A 23433-nucleotide genomic window follows, 5' to 3' on the forward strand; every position below is an offset into this window, starting at 1 on the left:
CTCTATGGAACGAGTCGTCTAACATGTAAATAATACCATAACTTTAAAATGGGTAGTACAGTCAACAAAAATTGCTAAAGAATGCTTTTGGACCTATTTTAGTCAAAATTAGGCTCTGGTTTTATATATATACTATATACATACATTCCCATGTCATAGTACGGAAATGAAATTTTCTAGCATCTGAAACCACACACGACTCGAAAACAGCAATTTTTTTGAATATAATTGATAATTTGCTACATTATCTAATCATTTTATAAAAACAGATAAGAATGTCAATAACTTCCAACCTTTCTTTTAAATATATAAAATAATATATAATATATACAAAAAATTCTATTATCCAGTAGAAATAAAAAAAAAGAAGAATTAATCATAAAAAAATGCCATGCAAATGTAAAAATTATAATTAATTTAAATATAGTACAATAATGATGAAATAAACTAAAAATTATTATAAATTTTTTATGTCAAAAAAAATATTTAAAATTTTTTTTAATTTGACAATAATAATTTCAGCTTAGTGATATATTTGATTGTTAAATTACACCATTTATATCAGAGACCTACAGAGGTACAATTTGCACAACCCGGCCCGGGCCGGATTTTTTTAAAATAATAGCTAATATTAAAATATACGGCCGCTCAGTCCCGGGTATTTAAAAAAAACACTTTTTTAGGTCCGGCCCGGGTATTTTAAAAATTTCAGGCCCGATCCGGGTCTATTTAGAGTCAAATTCCATTAAATAAGTTGATAAATAGACAGTCCATTTGATTTGAATAAATAATGTGGTAAATACTAAAAAATTAAATTAAAATTATTTTTTTAAATAAATATTTTACTTGACAGGTTAAGAATGATGGGGGTAATAAAATTAGGAATTTATTTTTAGACTTTTGCCTATGGGTAGCGCATGTACCAATCAAAGCAGCTTTATTTGATAGTGAAAAAAGATTGATTTGAATTAGTACTTTGAGGTGTAGGTAATGAAACTAATAGAGCTTTTTTATTTTAAGATTTTTTTTACTAAGTAAACATTAATTGCTTGAGTTGAGTAATTAGATTCAGGATCATTTTTTTAAAATAATTAAGTTAAAAAAACTTAATAAATAAGTAAACTTTTGTTGGTTTGGAAGTATTTCTTTTTTCCATGATGATAAATAAATAAAGTTTGCTTGGTTTGAACATGAATTATACTAAAAGTATCAAGATTTATAAAATAATTAAGTTAAAAAAACTTAATAAATAAGTAAACTTTTGTTGGTTTGGAAGTATTTCTTTTTTCCATGATGATAAATAAATAGTTTGCTTGGTTTGAACATGAATTATACTTAAAGTATCAAGATTTATAAAATAAAGTAAAATTAATTTATAATAAAGGTAATATATATTCGGTAGATCAGATTATTATTTTTTAAAAATGCTAATTTATAGTTTGATTTATTCTGTATCTTCTTAAAAATCTACTTTATCTAAAAATTTAATATAATATCTATTAGGTTATATATATTCAGTAGATCAGATTATTATTTTTAAAAAATGCTAATTTATAATTTGATTTATTCTGTTATCTAAAAATTTAATATAATATCTATTTCAGAAACTTGTTACAGAAGAATATAATTTGATTTATTCTGTATCTTCTTAAAAATCTCGTTTTATCTAAAAATTTAATATAATATCTATTTCTTAAACTTGTTACAGAATGGATTTGTAAATTCAAAATATTTCAGGAAGTTCGGCAAATTAAAAATGGTTGATTTTTAAAAATTAAAATTAAATAATATAATAAAGAAAATAAATATAAACCGATAAAATAAAAGCTTAATAAGCCAATAAAAATAAAGATTAATAAGCCACTAAAAATAAAATAGCAAAATAATAATATATATATGAAAGATTATATTACAAATTTAAATATAGAAGGTGGCTGAGTGGAACAACGTTTGCCTTTAAACCGATAAGTCATAAGTTCGAATCCCGTGATGTGCAAAAAATTATTTTCTTAATATTTAACATTAGAGAGATATAGTCTCCATCGAGTTATTTAACATTAAGAAGATAGGAAAGTTGATAGAAAAAATAAAAATTAGCATTAAGATGATAGGAAAACATTCATTTCTTTATTAAGGTGATTATAATATATATAGATAGATACTTAAATAAAAAAAATAGTTAACCTTTTTTCTATTTTTTTTAAAATCTTCTGGTTTCTAATAATTCGGGGAAGGTTTTAAAATGTGAATATTCATAGATTAGCCTTTATAGCTGTATACAGAGAAGGGAAATCGTGATTCGAAATTTGACGCTGACCTAAAAATTCTGATTCAGGGGGTTCTCGATTTTTTAGAAGACCTGATATCACTGTGTTACGATATTGCCAAAGAGAACTGATTATTTTGTCTTATATTTTACCTAGAACCGTCTTCAAATAAATTGATAGGACAATTAAATTTTCGAATTTTGACTTTAATTCAAAGAAATGGAATAACCTAATATGGGAATCCGAACCCTCTGTAAAAGTTGATCAAAAATAAAAATTAAAGATTTCTTAAATAATATTTTTTTTTATAAATTCAATAAATAAAAAAAGATTTGCCCATTTTTCATTTTTTTCCCCAATTTTCAAAATTTTGCCTCCATTTTTGCAGGTAAAATGTTTTTTTACACAACGTAAAGTTAGTATGTCATTTAAATTTTTTTAAATCTCAGCCTATATGCGCAGGCAGGTACCCAGCAGGGAAGGGAAGCAGGACAACCCCACTCCTCCTTATAGACAAAAAATTTCGATACCGGCTATAACATTTTTTAAAAATAAATTACTGATTACAACATCTTATTGCATATATAACACATTTATAGCAGATATAAATACGGTACTAATTTATTCTATAATTAATATTTATTTCAAATTTGATCTCTATGAATTTAATATTTATCTAACTTGGCTTGCATCTAGGCGAGTCTATCGTTTCAATATTAATATCAAAAGACGAATACCATAAATTTTATCTCTTTATCCGCCTCCTGGATACTTTTATAACTAAAATGAATGAAAGATTCTTAATTAATCAGGCAGCACCAGGCAGGTACACAGGAATTTGGTCTGGGGGGGGGGGATAATAAAATTTTTAAAGAAATATTATTGTTTTTTAAAAATATCAAGCATAAATTTATTACGACTAATAAATATTTCTAATACACAATTTTAAATTTATGTGAATTATAAAAAAATTATATGTATAGAATCACTTAAATGACCCAAAATAGAAATTCAAATTTTTTGAGACTTTACACAAAAAGTTTCTTAGGAATAATTGCATTTTGTATGTTATATATTTACAATGTAAAATCCAATCTTCGTTGTGATTGAACTAATTTTTCAATTATCTCATCCTTGCTTGTCGTCAAATGCCTATGAATATTCAAAAGATCCAAGATTTCAATCTACTTTCAGATGTTGTACTTCTTGGTATGTTTTTCAGAGACCTACATGGGCCCCGGGGCTGGGCAGTTATTTAATTTTTTTAAATATACCCGGGCCGGGCCCGAATATATTTAAAAAAACCAAGCCGGGCCTGAATTATTTTAAAAAAACACCCAATCTGGGCTGTATTTTTTATTCTATATTTGAAATCGTTATTATTGGCTATAAAAATCAAAAATAAATATAATTTATTTTAAAAAAATCCGAGCCGGGCCTGAAAATTTTTTAAAAAAACCTAGGCCGGGCCGTAAAAAATCATTAAAAAAAATCCGGGCCGTGCTTTGCAAATGATACTTCTGCAGGCCTCTGTTATTCTTCTTAAAAAAGATAATGTTCTCTCATTAGTTTACTAATGGGAAGAGTTTATAAACCCTTTTAATACATTGGGAATTTAATCTAAAATGTGTTTGAAATAATGCAGAGCATCCATAGCATTTTTTGGGACTATATCAACCATAGTTTATCTTATAAACATAGTTATTCAGCGCAGTAAGGCATCATAGATACTTTAAAATCTTCATAATAAAAATCTAATAAATATTTTTTTTTTATTACCATCTGAAAAAGGTTGGGAAGGTTTTTGTGGAAGTAATATTTGCAGATTAGTAAGTGCTGCAGGATGAATTAAAAATTCATTTATTTGGGTTATAAATGTATCTGTATTTAAGATATACTCTTCTATTGATCCTATATTAATGTTTTAACGATGAGCTTGCCTTGCTACAAGTCGAGGGAGACAAATATTAAACACGTATAACTCTGCTTTTGACTCAACAATAAATATAAAATTATTAAACATTGGCCCTAATTTCCTTGAGTTCTGGTAAAATCTCCGCTATTCTCTTCTTCTATCAAGTCAATGTCATATTTTTGAAAAGTAATACTTAAAATAGTTGTATAATTAAATAATACAATCAAATGAGAAATAAAATTTGGAATAAGCATTGAATCCAATAATTTTCTTGCTTCTGAGAAAATATTACTTTCAGGCCATTGTGATATTTCAGTAATAGCAAATAATTGGCTCTTCTAACCCTTATGTTACTGTTTGATGGCAGAGACTCTATCTCGTTGGACAAGGTTGCAATTTCTTTTTCCCTGTTGGACAAGTAGTTTCAGAAATAATTATTATTTGACTAGAAATTTGAAAATATAAGATAAATTACGCCGGAAAACTTGAAATCGAAATTAATTGATAAAATAACTTAGTAGATAAATGTGATATAAAATGTAATTAAATATATATTTAATATGAGATACGAATAATATTAACAAATATAAATTAATATAAACAATAATATTTTAAAAAAATAAATAATCATCTGCATTTTTTGGCTTTGGTGGGGGGGGGGATTTGCCCCCCCCCGGCTGCGTACGCCAATGGGCAGCACATACCAAATCTATTTCAAATGTTGTTAGAGAAAAATATTTAGATTTTTATTGTGAGGATTTAAAAGTATTCCATCATGCATTACACGGTGAATGCAAATGGTGGAATAAAAAGTTAAATATGGTTAATAATGTTCAAAAAAATGCTACAGCTACTTAGCATAATTTCAAACATATTTAGGACTATTTTCCTAAAGTATAAAAATTATCGTATATTTTTTCTACAATAAAAGAACATTTCCTAAGCAGAATATAAAAAAAACATACCTGAAAATTAATGTTGTTACATCGAAGGGAGAAGTGAATACTTAAAATATTTGATTGGCAGATTTCTAAAAAATCTTATATAGAAGATTTAACCCCTCATTTGAATTTCCGGTGTCAAAAATTATTTTTTTTTCCTGAAACTTATATTGGAAAGCCTCGCCCCCACAGATTGCTAAGGGATTGGGCAACTAAAAAAATGTAATACAATAATTTATAAATTAAATTCATTTTCTTACAAATATGTAACACCGCCGACGCCAATTAAGCGGCAGCTATTTCGGTGGGGTCGATAAATTTTTTATTAAAAAAAACGCCAACCCCGATTGAGATATCGGAGGATAGGTCTAAATACATATACTATACATACGTATACTAAATAATTATTATATACGTTAGTAGCTTATTGTATAGGATTAGAGATAAAATCTATAGTGTTTCTTTATACATATTTACAGGTATTAGGTATGTAGTTTGAACCCTGGTTTTAAAGGTTTATATCAAACCGATGTTATAATTTTTTACAAACCAGACCTGGACCGTCATTTTAACTGAACCTAAACTCCCATCGATGTGGGATTCTTCTGTATCTACTTTCATTCAATCGCTAATTGTGCTAAAACATTGCTTAGTTTAAAATAACCTCGCAACCAAATATTTTTCTTTCTGCACCCCCTAAAACAAAGGTCTATATAACAATAAATAATAATAATTTTATAATAATTAATCAGATATAAATTCGTGTAAAAGGACATAAAAAGTAAATAATTTTATTTATAGATATAATACGCTAATTTTTTATGCTATAATAATTTATAGCAAAATATAAATTCTTTATTTTAAAAAATTATAATTATAAATAAAAATATTTATTTAAACGTTGTAAAATATAAATTAAATTATAAAAATCAAATTTTTAGTTTTGATATTTTACATATCGTAACTTAAAATTTAAAAAATATAATATTACAAATAAATATTTATAAAATAATATTAACTCTTATAATTTATCTTTTAAATAAAATTCAAAATGAAACGTGTCGAAATTGCAATTAAAGCATATGAATCTTGTTTGTGAGCTGAAGCTTCAAATGACCATTGTATAATGTATAATTTAATGTGAAATAAATATTTAATAAAAAAATTAAATTAAATATTTCTTGTCCTCTAAATTTTGCCAAAAAAAACGGATTTAATAATTTCTCTTTTTATTCGTTGAGGGAGAGCAAAGCGTTTACTGTTCGGTTTTCGTCCATACCATTAGCGTCAAAAATGGGCTTTATAACGTCGACGTCTAGATTCGGGAACATGTCTTTCAGTTTTTTCATTTGGATTTCGTAATTTTCGGCTTAAATTTTTACAATAAATATTTGTGGATTTGAAAATAAAAAATGATTTAAAAAATGATAACTGGCTTTCCAGCCGGTTAAGATTTGAATTTTTTTCCTTCCAATTTTCAAACCCTGCCCGGCTTCCTTTCCGTTTTAATTTTTGATCATTTTATGGTTCGGTCTGAAATTTTAAAAATTTTTGATGTTTTTTTTTCAAAATGGTTTTAAAAAAGGATATTGGAAATATGTGCAGTAAATATAACATGGAAAGCTACATTATATGATTTTTTTAGCTGACAAATCGATATAATAACGATTTTTTTAAAGTTAGGGTCAGCACGGCTTTCGAATAAAGAATTATTTTTAGGGCCGGGCTTTGGTATATGCTGGCAGGCCTTCCATATTAGTTAATAAACGTTTTTCTTATTTAATATTATAAAGGTTTATAGATTTATAAATATTTACTTTTTATGAGTAATAAATACAAGGTTAGCAATTTTTAAAAACCATTAACTTAAAAAATAATTTAAAATTATATCTGTCTTTATTTTAAGTTGTATATATTTTTTTAAAAATGACATTTTAGAATATTATATTAAAATGGGTAGGTGGGCGTGATTCAATAAAATGAACGACCACCTAATATGTATATAACTTTTTATAAAGTTTTAAAATTCAGTCAATGTCCCCGTTTGCTTGAATAGTTTGCTTGAATAGTATCACAGGAATTATTCTATCTAGAAGAGAGATCAATTGTTGATAAGTCTTTGAGGCTATTATTTTATACCATAGGTAAAGAAGATGCTTTCGTTAAACTTTATTCGTATTTTCAAACATTCTATTTTTAAAGGTTAATTCTTTCGCCTAACATTTTTACTCGAAATGATAAAGCTAATAGTAATAATAAAGCTATGAGGCGAAGGTTGCACAAGCACCTGGGGTAAATGACAAGTGAAAAGTTATGAAGAAGGCCTGGTTTGAAGACAACTGAGCTCGTATGCGAGTCGACAAAATAAACCGCCTAGATACCGGGAGACATGGTGATAGAATTCGGAGATTAGAAGTTCTTGCTGCAGGTATGACATAGATGAAATTAAGACAAGTGGGAAAATTATGAAGAAGGCCTGGTTTGAAGACAACTGAGTTCGTATGCGGGTAGACAAAATAAGCCGCCTAGACACAGGGAAACGTGGCAGAATTCGGAGGTTAGAAGTTCGGGCTGCAGGTTTGGCAAAGATAAAATTAAGAAAACTTTAGAGACGAAAAAAATTATATATGCAAAAAATATGATCCCTTTAAAAAAGTTTGACTTTCCTCAGCGACCGTAGCCCTGATTAAGAAAAAAATCTTTTTGATTGAATAAGCTACTCGAGAAAATATTATTCTTTTAGAATTTTTGACATACCAATACCCCACCTACACGCTCTTTCCAGCCACACAACTGTATATTATTTTTAAAAAATTGTGAATTTTGTTACAACGAGGATTATTAGTTACTTAATGTATTCTCTCTTAAAACGCCTTCCATCACTATACATCAGAAGTGGTGTGAACCCTCTTTAACAACAAAGAAGGAGTTCAGATAAAAATTTAAAAAAGGGTTCTGGTTCAGGGCTAGAAGAGCATAAAGAAATATTGTCTCGACATTGATAAAATACAATTTTTTTTTATTCAATCAATATTATAAAAATGATCTTTCTAGCATAAAATTTAAAAATTAATTAATATTAATAATTTATTCAATCATCGAACAATGATACCTATATGTTCCAAAAAATATCCTCTTTAAGATTTCCGTTCAAATCTGACAAAATGTATCTCGAGGAACATAAATTGCTCATGTTTTAAATTTAAGTAGAATAGCTAGTATTTTACATAAAATATAAAAAATTTAGATATATTTAAAAAAAATTCCAAGGTCCGACCCGGCCCGAATTTTTTTTTTTAAATATTAGACCAGGCCCGAACCCAATTATTTTAAATAGAATTAGGTCCTAGTCCGGACAGGCCCGAATGGGCCGGGCCTGACTCGGGCCGTGCATAACTTTGCAGACCTCTAGTTTACCTATTTTTAAATTGTAAAAAATAATAACATTATTTTAAGGAACTTTTTCATGAATTACGAAATCAAATAAAATCCAAATATAACAAAACTCAATCAGTTTCATTACCTACAACTCAAACTGATAATTTAAACCAATATTTGATCACTGAATTATCAAATAAAGCTGCTATGATTATTACAAGCGCTGCCCGTTTTAGGCAAAAATATAAAACAATCTTCCCTAACACTTTAATTTCTAAAATTCTTTTAATAACTACTACAATTAATAATGATGCCAAGAATTTAATAACTGAGCATACTTGCGGTCCTATGAATATAATATGCAAATTTTGTTTTTATTTGAAAAACCTTCAGATTCTGTTTTTATTTGAAAAACCTTCAGATTCTAAATTCAATCATTGTTGTAAAGGGAAAGTTAAACTTATACAAATACCTTACCCACCTTATTTACAAAATCTTTTATCAAACCCACAGGATTCCTTATATAGATTTTATGATAAATATACGTTCTTATAATTCAGCTAGCACTTGCTTCTATGAGAGTTCAAATATCGGAGTTTTCAGGTAGTGGTCCTTATTGCTTCTAAGTTCATGGGCAAATATTTCATCGTACTTCTTACTTATATCCACCCTCTAATACTCACTTATGCACAGTTATATGTATTAGATACTACACAGGTTATAACTGAGCGTGTTAAACATCCAGCAAATACTAAATGTAACATAGATATTATGAAACATTTAGATCATTTAATTCGTCAAATTAATCCCTACGCTCTTAGCTTTAGGACCTTGTGTGAGGTTCAACAATCTGCATTGGAATTTTCAACCAATTCCAATACAAAAATACCTGCCATCAATATGATCTTTAAATGCGATATATCATGCGATCGGCGCCATTATAATTTTCTATGGATGACGTAGCTATGATTTTTAACAATGAAGATGAACCTCCTTTTAAAAGAGATGAGAATGATCTTATTATTCTTAACGTATTGAGTCCAAATTTAGACCCCATGGTATATCCCATACTCTTCCCCCATGGTGAACCTGTCGGTCTCTTAATATGATAGCTGAAGGTTTTGAACATTCATCTAGATCTAAAATTTCAATGTTACAATTTAAAATTGCACGTAACCATACGCCAAAATATTTTTAATCCTCTTCTTAATGCAGGGCGTCTAACTCAACAATATATAGTTGATTCCTATTTACAGGTTGAGGCTAATAACATTAACTATATAAAATTTAATCAATCTAAGCTTCGCGTAGAAGAATATTCCGGCTTAATGGATTATTTAAAATCTACATGTTCCACTTCAAAAGAATCTCTGAGAGGCTGCCCATTTATTCTTCTTTCTTCATTTCAGGGATCTCCTTTAAAGATCATATTGATGGCAGGTATTTATGTATTGAAATTGGTTGAAAATTACAATGCAGATTGTAGAACCTCACCTAAGGTGTTAAAACTAAGATCGTAGAGATTGATTTGACGTATTAAAAGATCTAAATGTTTCATAATATCTATGTTACATTTAGTATTTGCTGGATGTTTAACTCGCTCAGTTATAGCCTGTGTAGATTAATTGCAACGATTTTAATCTTCCAAATCCTGACCCTATCACTCAATCTAATTTATATGACCCAATAATAAAAGCAGAAGTCGTAATGGTTATGGTAGCCAATCTTAATGTTTTACAGAGACATGCGTTTGATCAGGTTATCCAGGCTATTGACGTTACCTCAACTACTACCAGATATTTCTATAGATGGTAAAGGTTACAGAGTTTTATACCTGGGATTGATTTAGCACCAAGTGAACCCCAACTACCTTTTATATTGAAACGTCGTCAATTTCCTAAATTCATATTCAACCCAAGCAAACTTTATTTATTTATTATTATGGAAAAAAGAAATATTTCCAAACCAAAGAGTTTAATTATTTATTAAGTTTTTTTAACTTAATTATTTTATAAAAATGATCCTGAATCTAATTAATCAATTCAAGCAATTAATATTTACGTAGTAAGAAAAAATCTTAAAATTTAAATGCTCTATTAGTTTCATTACCTACACCTCAAAATGCTAATATAAATCATTCTTTTCTCACTTATTCATCAAATAAAGCTGATTTGATTGGTACAAGCGCTACCAGTAGGCAAAAGTCTAAAAATAAATTCCTCATTTTATTACCACCATCATACTTACCCTCTCAAGTAATATATTTATCTAACTAAATAATTTTAATTTAATTTTTAGTATTTACTTCATTATTCAAATGGACTCTATTTATCCTTATTTAATGGAATTTACCTCCATATTTCAGAAAATTAACGTAAGTCATTAGATTTAAAATAGTATAGCATTTTTAAAAAATAAAATAATTAACCCAAGTAATTATTAAAATATCAATTCGACAAATAAAGATACTATATATTTAGCCAATTAAAAACTAAATTTAAAAAAATTTCCATTATAATAGTGAAAAAATTTATAGTTCCTATCAATCTTACCCTCTCGTGTAAGATAAATATCGAAACTATGTAACTATGCCACTATATGCCAGAAAATTAATCAAAGTCACTACTCCTAAGTTATATTACTTTAAATTTAACAAATTAATTTAATTATATTTAGCCAATTGAAAAATAAAAGGCAAAATAAAAATTTTATCTCACCAATAATATGTGAACTCTGGGAAATGACATATATTACCAATTTATTCATATCTTCCCTACATTTTTTATTACAATTTCATATATTTTACGCTAAATTTAATAAAATCTATATATATTCACTGAATATTCTTCTTTATTTAATAAAAAATTTCCTATAATAGTTAATAATTTTTTTTTATTCCCGTCATTCTTGACGGGTTATCATCAACTAGTAACTTTATAAAGGCGGCAAATGATTTTTAAGTGATTGAACTAATCTGCTAAAGGGAGACAAACTTAACCGATAATAATCCTTATTATTTATTGAACCTAAACCGAACCGTATTCGAAAATTTCTCAAAACCGGTCCACACCTTTTGTTATCATGACGGATTAAAATATTATTATCAATCATTAATTGACAAGTAACAGTCGCCATTTTTAGATAGTTGCCAAAAGTGAATGAAAATATTATTTAAAAAGAACTATTACGTTGTCTAAGACTCTTAGAATGCTGTTTATGATTCTTAGAATAGTAATCCACAAACTTTATTGAATGATTAAATAAAAATGGAAATGAAAACAAATTTTAATAATCGAATTTTTACAAATTTTATAACCAAAAAAAAGAATGAATATGATTTCAATAGGCTTCCCTTTTATAGGGAAGCAATAACTAAAAATACATTTCTTAAAAATTATAAATCCCCGAATCATAATTATAAAAAATTACACTTAAAAATAACTCAAAAATTGTAAAATATAATGACTTAACCAAAAATTAACTTTTGCAAATATAAAAATAACTCACAAAACAAATAATGACTTTACCAAAATAAATTCAACACTATAAATAATATTTTCGTTCACTTATAACACCCCCCCCCTTTCCCGCCTTCGGCGACTACAATAGTTGCCGATATTCTTCTTCACCTATCCTTAACACTGGTAAATCTGTGGACAACTCCTCTTGGTTGCGATTACCGGACTTCCTTCTTTTTTTTCTTTCACGCACTCTGTTTTCGTTCACTTATGACACCCCTCCCTATACCCCTTCAGCGACTACATTGCCGATATTCTTCTTCACCTACCCTTAACACTGGTAAATCTGTGGACAACTCCTCTTGGTTGCGATTACCGGACTTCCTTCTTTCTTTTGAGGGAGTGTCATAAGTGAATGAAAATATTATTTATAAAGTTAAATTTTTTAAGGGGATTTCGTTTTGTGAGTTATTTTTATATAATTTAAATTTTATCGCGTTAACTTTATATTTTACAATTTTTGAGTTATTTTTAGTGTAAATTTTTTAAAAATTATAATTATGATTCTGGGATTTATAATTTTTAAGAAATGTATTTTTAGTTTAAAATTATTTTGGTAAGTCATAGCTTCATAGTAAAAGGGAATCCCATTAATATCATATTCATTCTTTTTTTTGGTTATAAAAATTGTAAAAATTCGATTATTAAAATTTGTTTACATTTCATTTTTATTTAATCATTGAATAAAGTTTGTGGATTACTATTCTAAGAGTCATAAGCAGCATTCTAAGAGTCTTAAGCGGACAACGTAATAATAATTTTGTCATGGCTATTTTGACTCAGCACCCGAGGCAAAGAAGTTTAACCAACTATAAAAACTTAATCTTTCTTCTTATAGATACGATTAGACCCGAAGAAAATCTTGAAAATATAGTTTGTATACCTTAATGGTATTTCTTTTTTAGGAAAATAGTATAATGAGTGCATTAAATTAAAAAAAAAAAATTTAAAAAAAATATACATCTAACATAATTCTAATCAGTTTTGCATACAAAAGGCGTAAACCGGTTTTATAAAGCGAACCGAACCAATATTCTAACTTTTTACGAGCACCTGAACCTAGCAGATACTCGTAACAGTTTGAATCCCCAAATCTTCTAAAAATATTATCCCAATTATATTTGATTGAGTCACGTCACACTCTTTAATCTTGTCGAATTTTGAAATTATTTTCTTACATACCCAAATCAATTAAATATTAATAATAAAATAATTACGTGATAAAATAATTTGATTTGGTACGATCATAGTATTTGGAGCAAGAGGCGGGGGAGGAATAGCTGTAGGAAAGCATATGGGATTTGCGTTGGGCAGAACGGATATAGGCTATTATTTTTCATCATTTTTTAAAAAACAATAATTTCATAGTCTTAATTTAAATATTTTTTAAAAAAAATGTCCTTCAAATGTATTAAAAATTTCAGATTTATATAATCCAATTGAAATTAACCCCCCTGAATTTTACTATTGATTTCGGTACAATAATAATATTTAAGATAATAATGTTATACTTATTATTCCGACCTCCCTCCCTCTATAAGTTTTATACCTTTTATTCCACCTGTGGTTTTAGTCAGTAGCATTATGGTAATATACAAACTTTTAAAGATTCAGTGAATAATTAGATGCCAGTCTAAGGCTAATTTGTTCCTTTTTTTAAAAAAAAAAATCTAAACATAATTTCCTTTCCAGTATCAAAAAAAAATTAAAATATTTCAAACTCATTCTTGATTGTCAAAAAACTAACGAGAAATTACCATATTCATTTTTCCCGAAAAAAAAAACGCTAATGAGATATTAAGAACAATAAAACAGCTAGGACGGTACCAAAAAATTTGTGACGATCCTTATTTTCCCGGCGTTTTCGTTATTTTCTCTGCCTTGCAGATCGTACCATTTGTCCTCCATACCGCCTTTAAGGCTGTCGAAAAATGTGTTGGGAAGATTTATTGAGGTCCAAGCCACCTTTTCGTCCCGAGTAAAAGACCGCTTCGAACAAATGCAAAAATGAGAGAACATAAGCATAACTCTTAAAATATAATAGATTTTTAGGAAATAAATTAACAGGTGCCTTAGAGTTTATTTTCTTCGGCACGCCCCTAAAGATTGAGCTAAAATTTGCCAATTTTTACCTTTTGCCCAATTGTACATGGGATATTAAAGAAAATATTAATGGTAATAAAAATTTAGTATTTATTAGTTGTTATAAAAAAATTAATTATAAATACTCAAGTCAGAGACCTGCAAGCCCGGCCCTAAGCCCGGGTACATGGGCCAGGCGGTTATAATTTTTTTTAAATATACGCAGGGCTGGGCCGAAAATTTTTTTAAAAAAAAATTTGTTGGGCCGTACAAATGGTAACTATGCAGGCCTTTGACTCAAGTAAAACTTTAAGCAAGTTTATTATAAATCTATAAATATAAAACCCTCATGAAGGCCAGACAAAAGTGGGCCATAAACCTGGAGGGCGGCTAAATGTTTCTTCACTATATAAAAGAAAATGTTATAGGGGGTCACTGAATACTGCTAAATTTTAAGAATATGTAATAACATCAATCAGCATTGATCGTTAAAGCATAACATTTCAACTAAAGCATCGTTGTAAAATGTTATTTTAACTAAATATGCATGATTTGCATATCTACAAATTTAACTTTATGTCCGGTCCAGCACAAAATACATTACTTATAATTTAAGTCATCAAATATTTTAAATGTTTTACAATATAAACTTCCTTTTTTTATGATTGAAAAAAAAATCAGTAAAAATATCGGATCGGTTTTGAAGCCATATAGGAAAATATCGGATCTGTGAAAATATGTGGATCGGCACAGCCCTAGAATCAAGGCTCAACCAATAACTTTAATTTTTAATCATACCACTCACTGATAACAAGACAATTTATTATTGTATAGAAATATTTGTTTGTATTAAATAACAACAAAACCCAAAACTACATTATGCCAATTTTTTTCTCAAGAATACCTACAAACCTTGTACCCAGTTGTAAATTTAACAAAATGAGTTTTTTTTTACTATAGCATTAAAAGCATAATAAAATCAGTTTATTACAAACAAAAGCAAATTAATAAAATAAGTTTATAAACATAATTTCGGATTGATTTTTCATATGATAAAAAAAAAATTTCAATAGTAGATTGTCGTTAATTTTAGTCTTTGGCACTTAACCATCCTTGCTATTTTTCCATCCCTGAATAGAATTAAGGATATCGAAAGATATCGCCAACCGTCCATATAAATGATGTCAGATATGGAGTATTTATAATATACTAATTTTGATCAGACTAATCATAGTAGGGATGATGTTATTTAAGAAAAAGTCATAAAATTGCAGACAAAAAGGTAAATATTGTTTTTTAAAAAAAAAAATTTATTGTACACTGTAATAAAATGACCTTTAAAGTTTTGGCATACTTTTATTTTTTTGTATTTTTTAAAAAAAAATATATCGATATATCAAAATATTTATATATTTTACTTCGTCATATATTTCAACGTTCATAGTGTTAACGACGTAAGGTAGATAACTAAAAATTTCAGTTGTTTTAAGGAGAAAAAAATAAAATAAAATAAAGATATTAGACATAATTCATACATATACCTTTTTCCATTTATAAATAAAATTTGATAATCAATCTGGTACCGAAATACCAGATCTATCTGCTAAGGTTTGTTAAAAATAGAGGCATCGAACAGTATTTTTGGTCGACAAAATACCAAAATATTAGCGGGCCAAGGTCAAAAGATGGGCCGTAGATGGTTTAATTTTTATAAAAACCGGGCTGGGTGTAGTTAAAAAAAATATCCAAAGACCGGCCAATCAGACAGAACTAATTTCTCGGCTAATCAGGCTGAACCAAAAATAATTTTTTCGGCCAATCAGGCAGAACTAAAAAAAAATTTTTTTTTTTTTACAAAACCAGGGCCATTTTTTCTTTAAAATTATAATCAAAATAGGTTGGAATACCTCATTTTCTTCTCATATTATTTTTATTATTATTATTTTCCTTTTAAAAAGATTTACAAAATGCGGGCCAAAAATTATTTTAAAATCCCCGTTATGCTTTGTAATAATAAAACAAAATTTAATCAATACGAAATTGTGCTTAAAAAATACGATAAAAACTTGGCCAACCCTGGCCTAAACTAAATTAAGCCATATTTAGCAGTTAAAATTTTTTAACGGTCCGGACCGTAAAGACCTACCCAGCTGTGGACCACTTTTAAATGGGTAGGGTTCTAGTTTTTTAAATGACCGCACCATTGATGGTCACTAATTCCAGCAAATAAAAAAAAATTTTTAAAAAATAAAAAGGCGAGCTATAAATGATTAAAGTTTTAAATAATTTATCCAAACCACTTGCGTGATACGTAAATATAAAAACTATTTTTTTTTTTTTAAAAAAAATGAAAGATTGATTGACATAAATAAATGTTTTAAGTATTACCAAAAAAGGGTTTGATTCCAGTTTGGATTGGTGGAACCGTTCAAGTCGGTAGAGGTTTCGAATACAAAATTACCGAGAATAATTTTGACATACGGGTCCATTCTGACGAAAGGAATATTAAACGGGGTGTGAGCCTTTGTTAAGTTCGCCTAATTTGTGTTTTTTATACAAATATTGTATTGTTATATGATATGGTGCAATGCTTATTAAGTCTTAACTTTAAGGTTCGTTCTTGGATAGAAGATTCGGACACTAAGAAAATATGCGGTAAAAATTGCTCGAAATTCGCGGGTTAGGTAACTTTTTTATAAGCTGAACTAACGCTGTTAAATGGTTCAAAGATGGCCGAAAGGTTTGGATAAATATTAACGAAATCTCGAAAAATACGTAATTACAATTTTAGCTCTTAAATCTTTAATTTAAAATTGGCTTGAAAAGAGCCGCTTAACAACACTTAGTTGGGAGGTTTCGCCTGTCATCACGTGATAAAGTTAAATTTTTTATAAAATTAAGATATTTTGATTCCTTAAATTGAGTAGATTTAGGAAAAACTAGTTTCCAGCTAGGCTTACACCATCGCTGTATTGTGTTAAAATCAAATATTATTAAAATAAGCAACACGCAGATAGTTATCCTATAGGATCTGGGGCGAAAACTAGCCGTAAGCCCACCAAGGAAGGAATAGGTTTAGAATATAACCCCCCAAGACTAACGCATTCATTTATTCTAGATATCTGACAAGTCCAATTAGGCCTCAAAATTATTCAAAATTCTAATGAACCACACATCCGGTTAGCAATTTTCTGAATCTTGGAGTCCCGCCCGAATGCAAAACTTAAATTTTACAGCTTAGGAACTTTTATTAATAAAGATATAGTAGATAGTAATTTTATACCTGACAAACAGTTATGTCGAGTTTGCCGATACAATTGGGAGGATACGGGGAACAAGCCATATTTTCCTGCATCTGCAAATTTCTGGCCAACATTTCGTCACTTGCCGTGGGATTACACCGTGCCGTGACGACATTTTGAGCATCCTGAGGCTTATCATGGTCGATCCTTAGAAAATTGGCTGGAATAGATGCCGTATTGTCGTCGGTTTGTGTCTATCGTTTTCCCGTAAATAAACGAAAATTATTTTATCGAAATTCGCAAACAAAAATATTTGACTTCCGGATAAAAATGATAAGTGTTGGAAATAAAATGTAAAAAATAGTTTTGCTAATGTAACTAGATATATTTTTTCAAAAAATTCAAGTACGTATTTTTTTGAAATGTATCGATAAATTTATTATTTTTCAAGTTATCTTTTTATATTTTACATATTTATTTATAATTCATTCATTTGCTATATTTTATACGACTTCATTCTTAAAATTACTATCTCCCTTACACCAAGCAAATATTCCTAAACGTTCAGGCGCGTACGCAGGAATTTGGTCTGGGGGGGTAGGGGGGGTAAGAAATATTGTTTTTTAAAAATATTAAGCATAAATTTATTAGGACTAATAACTATTTCTAATACACAATTTTAAATTTATGTGAATTATAAAAAAATTATATGTAAAGAATCACTTAAATGACCCAAAATAGAAATTTGAATTTTTTGAGCCTTTACACAAAAAGTTTCTTAGGAATAATTGCATTTTGTATGTTATATATTTACAATGTAAAATATTATCTTCGTTGTGATTGAGCTAATTTTTCAATTATCTCATCCTTGCTTGTCGTCAAATGCCTATGTTCAAAAGATACAAACCTTTCAATCTACTTTCAGTTGTTGTACTTCTTGGTATGTTTTTCAGACACCTGCAGGCTCGGCCCCTGGGCTAGAAGTATTTTAATTTTTTTAAATATACCTGGGCCGGGCCAGAAATTTTTTAAAAAAAACACCCAATCCGGGCTGTATTTTTTAAAACAGCCTATATTTGATATCGTTATTATTAGCTAAAAAACAAAAATAAATATAATTTATTTTTAAAAAAGTCGAGTCGGGCCTAAAATTTATTTTAAAAAAGCCGGGCCTAAAAATTTTTAAAAAAATCCGGGCCGTGCCCTGCAAATGGTACTTCTGCAGGCCTGTTATTCTTCTTAAAAAAGAGAATGTTCTCTCATTAGTTTACTAATGGGAAGAGTTTATAAACCCTTTTAATACATTGGGAATTTAATCTAAAATGTGTTTGAAATAATGCAGAGCATCCATAGCATTTTTTGGGACTATATCAACCATAGTTAATCTTATAAACATAGTTATTCAGCTAGTAAGGCATCATAAGATACTTTAACATCTTAAATCTAACAAATATTTTTTTTATCACCATTTGAAAAAGGTTGGGAAGACTTTTGTGGAAGTAATATTTGCAGATTAGTAAGTGCTGCATGATGAATTAAAAATTCATTTATTTGGGCTATAAATGTATCTGTATTTAAGATATACTCTTCTACTGATCCTATATTAATGTTTTAATAGAGCTTGCCTTGCTACAAGTCGAGGGAGACAAATATTAAACACGTATAGCTCTGCTTTTGACTCAACAATAAAATATAAAATTCTTCATCAACATTAGCCCTAATTTCCTTGAGTTCTGATAAAATGCTCTCCGCTATTCTCATCTTCTTAATTAAGTCAATGTCATGTTTTTGAAAAGTAATACTTAAAATAGTTGTATAATTAAATAATACATTCTAATGAGAAATAAAATTTGGAATAAGCATTTAATCCAATAATTTTCTTGCTTCTGAGGAAATATTTATTTCAGTAATAGCAAATAATTGGCTCTTCTAACTCCTTAAAAGCTGTTACTGATTGATGGCAGAGACTCTATCTCGTTGGACAAGGTTGCAATTTCTTTTTCCCTGTTGGACAAGAAGTTTCATAAATAATTATTATTTGAGTAGAAATTTGAAAATGGTAGATAAATATTACGCCACTAAAAGTTTGAAAATAATAAGTAAATATTACGCCGGAAAACTTGAAATCGAAATTAATTGATAAAATAACTTAGTAGATAAATGTGATAATAAATGTAACTAAATATATATTTAAGAGATACGAATAAATATTAACAAATATAAATTAATAATATTTTTGAAAAATATATCCGGCATCTGCATTTTTTGGCTTAGGGGGGGGGATTTGTTCTCCTGCCCCCTGCTGCGTACGCCAATGTAAACGTTTGTTTATTCCAGGAAAGACTATTTTTGGAGTAAAATTAGCCCGCCCTATAAACATCTTTACGAAAATAGCTTTTAAGATATTATTAATTTAGCAGCACTTCTAAGGATCTACCATTTTTTTCTTTAAAGTACAAGAACAATTCCAAAAGTTAACGAGTAACTGTACCTCTCTATATGTTAGATATTTACAGCCCATTCCGTTAAATTTTTTACTCGGCTCGATCCGTTATAGTTTTTTAAAAAAAATTGCCCGGCCCGTTAAAATCTCATGAAAAGTACACGCCTCGGGCCTTTAAATTCTTTCTTACGAATTTTCTTGCCATCACATTTTTGATATCTGTATCTAATTCCAACCCCCCCCCCTCTCTCCTAAATGTCAATTAAAATTCTTACAACTTACTACAGTTGAGTAATGACTAGATGTCGGCCAATTCGGCTCAATATACAGGCGCATGCTAGAGAAAATCTGTTAACTTTAAAGAATTTTAATTTTCATAATAGTTTTCCTTTAAATCTGAGCTGCTATATTTTTGAGGAAAAATCCCGAGACCAAGGTGATAACTCGGTTTAACCGAATTTTTAGCCGGCTAAAGATTGGCTTAAACAGTTAAAAATACATTAATTACCCAACTATAATAACTATCCTTTATAGCTATCTATATTTCTACAAGCATTAAATCAATTGCGTTGTTTGATGTCTGTATTTTGTATTCGTAATTGGATCTTATAAAATATAACTTGTTTAATTTTATAGCAATTTTACAATGGCAATTTTAGTTCTGACAGCTTTTAAATATAGAATAATTTATTTTCAAATAGTATATTAATCAAAATATGTGCTTGAAATTAAAAAAAATATATATATCGAAACTTGAATGTCCGGGCTGGCCTATTAAAATTTAGAGAAAAATCTCAGATTCGCGAGACCCTGCCTGATATTTTTTATTAGATTGTCTGGCCCAAGCCGAAATTTTTATATGTATGAATTGTCCCACCTGGCCCGTTAAAATCTCTTATAAAATTTGATTTAAATGGCCATGAAGTACACGAATTATGTCAAAGGCTGCTGGGAAATCATTTATTTGCATGATCTAATCCCTAATAGTATCAAACTGAACAGAGCTACTAGACAGACTAGCCCAATGGAAATGTGGAAGTAATGGGTCTAAAAATTAATTTCCCCAAAATTAAAATATGACAAATTATAACATTAAAAATACAGTATGCTCTTGGCATTGATATGGAGGTGATAAAACGTTGGGGGGGGGGATTCTATTGTGCTGTGCACGTAAAAACTGGATTCATAAAAGATGTTGAGGGATTAAAGATATGTTGTTATCAGGTATAAACTTAAAAGTTGTTTAATCAATAATAATTAAATGAAATATGATATAAGAAAATATAAATTTACATATACCTTGATTGATTGAATATTAATTAGATTAACAATTTTGACTGTATAAATTTAACAACAAAAATATAATAAATAAAATTAAATGAAGAACTTTAGCGGTTGATCAAAATTACAAATTAGACATAAATTATTTACAAAATTAAAAATATATATTTTTTTAAGAAAGATTTTAAGCAACAAGTAACGTTTTGCACTAGTAAAATTGGTGTTACTCTTTGCCTTTTGAAGCAAGTAACAAATGATGTTCCTTTTCCTCAAAAAAATATGCCATTATTTTCCTCAAAGTTATTTTACAGCACTATAATATAATTGAGTCACTGGATCAGTTTTGTTACCTAGATGAAAGGTTAAATACCCAAGAAAATGCTGACCTCAATGTCTATGCAGGAATTAGTTGTAGTTGGAAAAGGTGAGGTATAATCCATAAAACATATGTCACTCAAAACTAAGGAATATATTTTTAAATTCAGATGCTATCCCAGCTATAGTAGATTGTGCAAATATGGTGCATAAAATAATGGAACATGAAAAATGGAATGAACCTAAAACAATATAATTATATTGATGTCAAAAAAAGGCCAGAATATCATGGTTGAGTGTATAGAAAAGATGGGTATAGTACCTATTTTTGACTTTATACATGCACCATGTCTATCACGAGATTTATGTAAAATTAAGAAAATAACAATTTTGGAAAAAGATAGGGGTCGGAGGCAGAAAAGAAGATCTAAGAAAAATTAAGTAAATATAGAAAGATCTAAACATACTACTTTGAATGTGTTAAATGTATTTGACCAATATAGGAAAGCTACAAAGAATAAAAACATCTATAAACTGAATATATTACAAGTTAAATTAAGTTAAGAATGCTGTAATCTGTTAGTTAGTTATATTTCAGATAATCAATTGATTAAGACTTGTGTTATCAAAAACCTGATAATTTTAAAAAATAGCTAAATCAAGATCTTACCCCAAATTACATACATTATTTAAGTCTAGATTCTGTCGAGTGTCAACCCTCTCTCATATATATGCAAGATTTAAAGGTTTAAGTTTTATTTGTTGAATAAAATCTTGTGTCAATCCTTTATTAAAAATTGACTAAGCTGGTAAAATTATTTTGAACATATTACATTAAAATAGTTCAAAGAATAAAAAAATATTCAGTTTGATTTGAGATGTAATTGAGGACAAATAATCAGAAATGTTAATCAAATTAAGTGCATCATAAAATTTCAGAAAAATACCTTAAAAAGTGGGTATTATTTTTAGAAAAATAGAAATTATTTAAAATAATGAAAAGAAGGGTAAAATAGAATACTATTAAAAAAGGAAGCTATTTTATTTTATATAAAATGAGATTCCATGTTCAATCCAGAATTACACTTTATACACTATATATTACTTGACATATTCATATTGAACTGACATGAAATTTCTTGTATATACATATATTAATTTCAAACAATGTAAATTATCATAATCATTCTGAAAATCAGGCATAAATGGGAAATAAGTAAAAATAAAGTTTAATATAATTTTATCTTTTTAATTTAAAAAATTCATTTAAGAATTTCTTAACTGTAGTGCAATTGAAAACGTTTATTAAAACTTTGATAAACAAGATATTTAATAATTAATGGTAAAGATAAATAGTTTAAAACTATAACTAAAATAATGTATAAAATAACTTGTGATTCAATAAGTTGAGGTAAATTATCATTGTGCTTTTCATTAGCCATTAAATGGAATATTAGATTTTTGCTAAAAACAGAAGATTGAAAAGCTTCCAACGGATAAGACAGAAGTTAAACAAATCACATGATTGGAGGCGCTAAATTTCACATGTCATAATGTCAATATTTTTGATTCTGTAAATATTAATTAAATAATTTTAAAGCAGAAGATTAAAATAAACCCTTAATTCTTTCTTTTTATTATTCTTATCTGGGTAATAAGATTTTGTCAGCTTCTGCAAAAATTTTCGATGAGATTTTTATGAGGAGTTATTTTAAGCTGACCATTTGGCTGATTCGGCGCCATTTGTGATTCCCAGGCTACACTCCCTCCCGTTCGAAGGCTGGGGTAGGGCGTAGCCCCAATAGTAATTAATTCTTTGAAAAAAATAGAAAAAAAATTCAATTGAACTAAAATATAACAAAAATTAATTTACCAATTTGTCAAATAAAATTGCTCTTGATAGTTATTTGGTATTAGTTTTATCAGCAATTACCCCAGAGTCATTATTCGGAATATCTTTAATCTGCTTTTGCGCTGTATCCAATTATACCTTGCCATTAAATATCTCTAAATAAATATTTGTGCTCAATTTTATATAGATTATTTTACAA

General features: G+C 28.2%; 1 protein-coding gene and 1 long non-coding RNA gene across 2 annotated transcripts; both read right to left on the bottom strand.

Annotated features, from left to right (window-relative positions):
* Positions 1-846: 846 nt before the first annotated feature.
* LOC135925681 (uncharacterized) lies at positions 847-1767 on the bottom strand. The gene is made up of 3 exons (XR_010571710.1): positions 1700-1767; positions 1124-1200; positions 847-935 (listed from the first exon to the last, which is right to left on the bottom strand). It is a non-coding gene; the product is annotated as an uncharacterized LOC135925681 (long non-coding RNA).
* A 4356-nt stretch (positions 1768-6123) lies between these two features.
* On the bottom strand, positions 6124-22918 carry LOC135925737 (toll-interacting protein-like). The gene is made up of 7 exons (XM_065461198.1): positions 22774-22918; positions 17385-17597; positions 16490-16638; positions 15520-15568; positions 13847-14008; positions 13237-13345; positions 6124-6492 (listed from the first exon to the last, which is right to left on the bottom strand). The coding sequence occupies exons 1-7, from the start codon at positions 22822-22824 to the stop codon at positions 6353-6355; spliced, it is 873 nt and encodes a 290-aa protein (XP_065317270.1). The 5' UTR covers positions 22825-22918; the 3' UTR covers positions 6124-6352.
* Positions 22919-23433: the final 515 nt, after the last annotated feature.

The sequence above is a fragment of the Gordionus sp. m RMFG-2023 genome, chromosome 3 (assembly GCF_954871325.1).
Source record: "Gordionus sp. m RMFG-2023 chromosome 3, tfGorSpeb1-WG-v2, whole genome shotgun sequence".
NCBI classification, from domain to species: Eukaryota; Metazoa; Nematomorpha; class Gordioida; order Chordodea; family Parachordodidae; genus Gordionus; species Gordionus sp. m RMFG-2023.

Coding starts and splice junctions, on each gene's coding strand:
- LOC135925737 (XM_065461198.1), bottom strand. CDS start 22,824: ATGGCTAATGAAAAGCACAATGATAATTTACCTCAACTTATTGAATCA. Junction 15,569..16,489: donor TGGAATCAAACCCTTTTTTG/GTAATACTTAAA, acceptor TGAAATTTTTAG/TTATCTACCTTACGTCGTTA. Junction 13,346..13,846: donor GGATCGTCACAAATTTTTTG/GTACCGTCCTAG, acceptor GAAAAATAATAG/CCTATATCCGTTCTGCCCAA.